Source organism: Merops nubicus, unplaced genomic scaffold (genome assembly GCF_000691845.1).
Source record: "Merops nubicus isolate BGI_N331 unplaced genomic scaffold, ASM69184v1 scaffold10250, whole genome shotgun sequence".
NCBI classification, from domain to species: domain Eukaryota; kingdom Metazoa; phylum Chordata; class Aves; order Coraciiformes; family Meropidae; genus Merops; species Merops nubicus.
In genome coordinates this window covers 273-7242 of record NW_008580895.1, presented here as the reverse complement: position 1 = coordinate 7242, position 6970 = coordinate 273, and the positions used below count along the sequence as shown (strand labels likewise).

At 38.7% G+C, this 6970-nt stretch overlaps 1 protein-coding gene across 1 annotated transcript in view; it reads right to left on the bottom strand.

The window, feature by feature from the left end:
• The window catches only part of GTF3C6 (general transcription factor IIIC, polypeptide 6, alpha 35kDa), a 7296-nt gene extending 1332 nt beyond the window's left edge, over positions 1-5964 (bottom strand). Inside the window, exons 1-4 of the mRNA XM_008944859.1 lie at positions 5885-5964; positions 2998-3061; positions 1919-1963; positions 1673-1783 (exon numbers count right to left, since the gene is read on the bottom strand). Of these exons, the coding sequence (XP_008943107.1) occupies positions 1673-1783; positions 1919-1963; positions 2998-3061; positions 5885-5953 (289 nt within the window). The 5' untranslated portion in view covers positions 5954-5964. The remainder of the gene's footprint in view (positions 1-1672; positions 1784-1918; positions 1964-2997; positions 3062-5884) is intronic.
• Positions 5965-6970: the final 1006 nt, after the last annotated feature.

The following is a 6970-nucleotide window of genomic DNA, read 5'->3' as shown; positions in this document are numbered from 1 at the left end:
GGAATGTCAAAATACAAATGGACTGCGCTATGTCCATGTCATGAGTACTGTGTCCTGCTCAACCCATACTTTAAACAGCTAGAAAAGAGAAACAAGAATTGGTGAGAGGAAAGCTAGCTCTGTGTGGGAAAAAGATTTAAAAAAACCAAACTAATGATACTGCTGAACACCAGAAGGATCACCAAAAGGAAGGATTACTAATATGTATGTGTGTGTGTGTCCACCCCCAACACCCCCCACCCCCCCACCTCCTTTCCACATACTCATTTACTACTGTTTGTAGTCAGAAATAATACAGGACAAAACACCTTTGATCCACTCCAATATGGAGTCCTTGCTACATTTAGGTGTCAGACACCACCCTCAGACTCTTAAAATAACTTCAATATAACTCAAAATGCTGAGAAAATATTTTACAAATGCAATAAAGAGAAAAAATGCTTGTTCACTTAACTCTTATAAGATCTGGCAATATGACAGGGAGTGACACCAGAGATAGTATAAGAATTTGTGTCATCTCCAGAACTCAAGTTTACAAAGCTTTTACAACACCTATCAGACTTCAAATACCAACCAGGTTCCCCTCCCACTAAAGATTTTTAGGCACTACGTGTTGCCACTTCACAAGACATCCTAGTTACTTTGTATGTACAACATTAAACTTGTGTCAGGGTACAGAAACCATGTTTTTCAGCCTTTATCATCATCATTGCTCCTTCAGAATAAATTAGGCCTTTGTATTAAGCAAAATATTCTCTAGTCTATTGTATTTTAAACTTAATAGTTTCTATTTAGTGTTACATAATTATATGGAGAAAAATGGTACATGGTGTTGGTAAAAATGTTGATGTCTGGTTACATTCTAGATAAGACTTCATGTTAGGAGCAGTCATCTGGGCCTTAGTATAGGAGGTATGTTTAATGTAAAACAGCTACACACTCTTAAAATATAAAGCAGCAACACTGACTTGACCAAAAAAAAAAAAAAAAACTAAAAGCAATAGGACACTGCTAACAAACACTACTATATATAGTAGGTTTCTCAATACCTGATTATGTAAAAGCACTGACTTCAATATGAAAAAACACTGAAATAAAGCAAACATGCAAGCACCGAGTTCTGCCTACAGAATGGAAATCAATATGAATGGTCTGTCAGGTGGGCCTCTGTAAATTGGTTTACAGTTAACAATTAATTCAGTAGGAACAATTCAGTTGTAGTACATACAACATAGAACTTCTTACTAAGGATATTATAGACTTTCAGCAATTACAGACACTCAAAAAGTCATTAGAAAAAATGGATGGAAATAAAATTAAAAAGAAAAATTAAATCGGTGAGGAACTACTAACCAGCACCTGATTTCAGAACTAGTGCCAAGACCTTCTGATGACAGAAAAACATACCAGGGAACATCAGCATACGTTTGCCCTGCTCTTGCACTTGTCTGCAGGCATCTCCTACTAGCCAATTCTGGAGGCAACACTGGTCAGAAAGAATCTCCCTCTTACTTTTGTGTGCTTTATTTTGTATTTAAACATACGCATTTGCTGTCTAAAGAAGAAAGTTTCTCTAACTTCCTGTGTGCTCTAGAATCAAACAGTTGGTCAAGGCTGACACTCCTAAGCACAATCCTCCCACGTCCTTGTACATAAGAGCAGAGGCACTAACCAACGTTCTCCTCCCCTTCCTTCTTTTCTGTCAGAAGTGTCCGTGTCATGTTCAACTTCTTCATTGTGTGGCACTTGTATTTCAATTGTACTTTTTGGTTGCCTTCTGCATCTACCATGAAGAGAGGAGAAAAAAACAATATCCCCAAACAAATCATTATAATGAATTCCACTATCAGCTGAAACAACAGAACTATTTCTAACCTCCCAGGCTAACACAACGAACAGGACATCATTTCACAATTACCATGCTCTTCGTTTTCTTCAAAAAACACACAGGTTCCCAAGGTATCTATGGAAAACAAAGGGAGAAAGTCTTAGAGGTGAATTTGTATCAGCTATAGATACTGAACCCACTGGCAGAGCTCTGGGAATGATCCGACTGCCAGCCCCTGGGAAAGGCCCAGTACTGGCAGCCACAGTGCCAGCTCAGACACAGACAGGAGCATCATGGTCAGTGAAAGTCACTAGAGGGGAGGACTCCAGATCGTTTCCTTCCACACCAGTGTTGTCACCATAAAGCAAAAGGGAAAATGAGGGAGAGATCCATTCAAGGGAGTCCAGTGGATGGCTACGAGGATGACTGAGGGACTAGAACAGCGGCCTTATGAGGAGAGGCTGAGAGACACTGGGCTTATTTACGGCGGGATCTAACTAACATGTATAAATATATGTGGGCTGGGTGTCAAGGAGAAAGGGGCAACCTCTTCTCGCTCATGCCCTGCGATAGGACAAGGGGCAATGGATACAAGCTGGAGCACAGGAAGTTCCACTTCAACACGGGGAAGAACTTCTTTACTGTAAGGGTTCCAGAGCACTGGAACAGGCTCCCCAGGGAGGTTGTGGAGTCTCCTGCCTTGGAGACCTTTAAGACCCGTCTGGATGCGTTCCTGTGTGACCTGCCCTAGACTAGATGGTCCTGCTCTGGCAGGGGGGTTGGACTCGATCTCCAGAGGTCCCTTCCAACCCCTAACATTCTGTGATTCCATGAACCACAGCTTGTACAACACATCTCCTGTATAAACAGGATGTGACAACAAACACTTGCTTTAAGGCATTTACGTCCCACATTTTTCCCTGCAGAAATACCAGCTGGAGCACCCTGGATCCAGCTTCCAGGAGTACTTTCCACTAAGCAACATAGATGAGTGGGTAACTCAGCAGTGGACTCAGACTGGTGCTGCTCTATGTGGTGTTATAGGAACACCACCCGGAGCGTCAGCACCTCACAGGACCACTTTCTCCCTCTGCAGTGCAATCCACTGATGTTAAGAAAGTTCTTTGGGTCACGAAAAAGAGAGATTGTACCCATGTAGTTTTTCCTACCTTCATATTCTCCTGCAAAAACGTATCTGTCCACCTGTAAAATGGGCCTCTCTGTCTCTATTCCCTACAAAAAAAAGGGGGACAAAATTGCACAGACGTCAGGTCTCTATTAGCCCAAGCAAATTTCTTCCTGTAAGACCAGAAAAGACAGATACGTTAGAATCCAGTTTCCTTGGGGGAAAAAAAAAAAAAAAAAAGTTAAAAAAAACAACAAAACACCACAAGGTAATAACAGTAAAGTTAAGTATTCCATAACATGGTAAATGTGAAATAAAAAGTTTCTTTTGGTATTAGAGAAAAGGAATGGATTCCAGACTGTAAAATTATCAAACTGTCAACTTCATATGAAGAAAATTACATCTTTAAAACAGAATTTATGGAAGTGGGTAAGAGTTCTGCAGAAGACATGATTTTACAGAAGCTAGCAGACTCCTGAAAGAATGGCAAGACATGCAATAAAATTAATATTTATTAATTTTCAAAAAATGTAATAAAAGTAGTTTTAGTGATTACAATTGACTCTGAAGTCTTCTACAGTGTTAAGCATTGAAGGCAAGGGGAGAAGTTTTGTTTTTGTAGGAGGCTTAGTTAAGCAGTGATAATAACTGTTACAAAGGATGTAGCAAATCTTACCATAGAATCAATGTACTGTTAAAATAAAAAGTGACAATTCTTCACTCATATCATACATGCCACTTTAAGAATATTAAATACAAAGAATATACCAAGTAATACTGCTCTAGTTATCACAACAAAAGCAACAACATTGAACTGGTATAGAAAATGCTCTAGTATGTTAAAAAGGATCAAAGAAATTCCGATCAAATTTCAGCCAACAGTCTATTCAGGTAATAAACTTTGAAGTGCTGTTATTTCCTCTACAAATTTAATTTAACTACCATTTCAAATTAACAAATAATAATACATGTATTTGCATGAAAAAAAATATGTTATTTTCTAAGCTTCAATTCACCCAAGTTCTATGAATAACCTTTATAAGACTTTGGAAAAATATACCAGTGAAGGAGTCCAGCATAAAGCATTACATTAGCACCAGAAATGCAACTGTAGCATCACAGAAGCTTCTGTGATTACTGTGCATCTACACTGTGAAGGAGTTGGAAATTGTTGTTGTTATTTTTTTTTGTTTGTTTGTTTGTTTTAAACAAGGAGTGTGAGAGTAAAGCGGCAGCTCTGTCAGCTCATTCCCTTCCTGTACAGCAGCACTTTTCCAGATACACAGGCCAGGACCCCATTATGTTTAATGTAAGACACACCTATAAACTGTATTTTGATAAAAATTTATCCCTGAACAGAATACACTAATTAAGGCAAAATGTCTTTTAACAGTACATCATGAACATTAATATTATTCAGGACATGAACATATGATAAAAGTTTTGAAGATGAGGCACTGTGATAAGTTGCATAAAATAAGAGGTTAACAGGAATTTGTGCAACTTTCCTCTCGTACCTTTAAAAAATACAAGTATCAGCAAGGTTTAAGCTCTGGGATTCTCTTTCTGCTGTGTAAGTTGAGAACATCCATGCAGAATGTTCGGGGGGTTTTTATGGTAGGTTTTTTTTTTTTTTTTACACTGCAGGAAATTAATTTCAAAAAGTGAATGCATCACTACTAGGCAACAGCATTAAAATGTTTAATATCCCAAACTTTATTTCTTTGGCTGCTCTGCCTTCCTTTTTGGACTATGCAAAAATGGAGACTGCCTTCCCCTTATGTGACCATCACCACAGAAAACTTGTTAAACAGAGTAACACAAAGTAGAATGTTTTACTGGAGTTTTAACAAGTTGTCCATTATCAAAAATCTCAAGCAATGTCTACTCTGTGGGGTGAGTGCAGGTAGATTTGGACTGAGTAGGATATACTGCAGATACTTAACAGTTTCTCTAATAACATTACACGACAATCTTGAAGCACAAAATTAAAAAGAATCCCGTTAACACCATGGAAGAACAGGCAGCCATTCAGCCACCAGCAATGAATCACTTGTGTAATACATTTCAAGTGACTTAAGTCAGATCCAGGAAGAAAATTTGATTCTAAAAGCATCCAGTGATCAGTAATTTGTGACTTTTTATGCTATTCCTACATCTGAGATTTTCAGAATTGACTTTATCACATCACAAATATTCTGATCACTGGTATATTCTGAGATGCTCTCTTCCACCTTTTCAGTCTACAATAAAGGTCCAGTTTCAGAAATCATTTGCAAATTAGTAGTACTTATAATACCTATACAGCTCAAATCATCCACACAGGTTTTGAAGGGCAAATGTGTCCCATAAAAGGAAAGTGATTAAAGACCTCAAAAGGAAACGAATAAATAAGCCAGATTCACCTCACAATGAAAAAAAACAACATCCACAACTGTTTACCAAATGCTTAATACCCAGTTATCTTTCATATTTGCAATATTTGAACTTGATATGCAGTATCTTAAAAAAAAACAACACTGTAAATACAGTGGAATTTGGAAAAAATTTGGCTTTACCTGTCAGCTGTATTAAAGTTATTTGAAGAAGTGTGCTTAACAATATTTTTTTTGAATGTGTAAAATACATCATTCAAAAAAAAAAAAAGCTTAGAGTTTGAAATTGGAGGAGACAATGGTCCTACCTTATAAATACTTCTGAAAACATTTCTTTATATTTACATAATTACATTATATGCAAAGATCACATGCCATTTCTGACACAGAGTGAGCCCACATCATGCAGACAAATATAGCCAAGGCAGTGCACATAATTCTCTACCAAAGATCTGATCTAAATGTTTTTGACTTCAAGGAACTTAGAAACAGCCTCAGTCCCTTGTTCACATGCATACTGACTTACCCCTTTCCTATTGTGCTGTAATCACTCACCAAAATCTTGCATTTGTTTTCACATTTTTCTAAGAAGTCTGAATCAATAATTCCCGATAGTTCCACCATGACCAGTTGCTCCTACAAGGTAAGTTTATAATGCACAGCTGTAATTCATAAGTCAGAGCTCAGCAAAAAAAACCCCAAAAGTGCCTCAAACAACTCAAAACAAAAAGAACCGCATACAAAGGCCTAAACTTTCAGAATAAACAGACCCAAAATCTGACTTACTCTGCATTTTGTCTAGAGAAAACAGCAGACATTGAAATCAGACTGCTTTGAAATCAATTCCTGTTTGCAATTCCTTACACTTTTGGGTGAGGAAAATGCAAAACCAAAATAGCCACCTTGAAAAATCTTGTATTCAAGGAAAAGTTTTCAAGAATCACCATCTACTAAGCATACATGAACATACAAAACAGTAGAAGAGTAAGTGTAATTTTGGAGTAGGAAGCAAATGGAAGAGTGCTTTCTGACATTAACGTGTTCCAGAAAACCTGAATTACAACAGCTTTCAGGACACTTCTGCAGTTCAGAAAGCCAGCTGTATCCTAACCTGCACCAATAGAAGCATGGCCAGCAGATCAAGGGAGGCAATTCTTCCCCTCTACTCTTGTGAGACCACACCTGGGGTGCTGTGTCCAGCTGTGGGGTCCCCAACACTAGAAGAGCATAGACCTGTTGGGCGTGGGTCCAGAGGAGGGCCATGAATATGATCTGAGGCCTGGAACACCTCTCCTATGAGGACAGGGTGAGAGAAATGGAGCTGGTCAGCCTGGAGAAGAGAAGGCTCTGGGGAGACCTTATTGCGGCCTTTCAGTACTTAAAGAAGGCCTACGGGAAAGATGTCGAGGGACTCTTCGGGAAGGACTCTTTACCAGGTGTAATAGTTTTAAACTGAAAGAAGGTAGATTTAGATGTAAGAAAGCTCTTCACTGTGAGGGTGGTGAGGCACCAGAACAGGCTGTCTGAGAAAGTTGTGGATGTCACATCACTGGAGGTGTTCAAGGCCAGGTTAGATGGGGCCTTGTGCAACCTGGTCTAGTGGGAATATCCCTGCCCATGGCAGGGGGATTGGAACCAGAT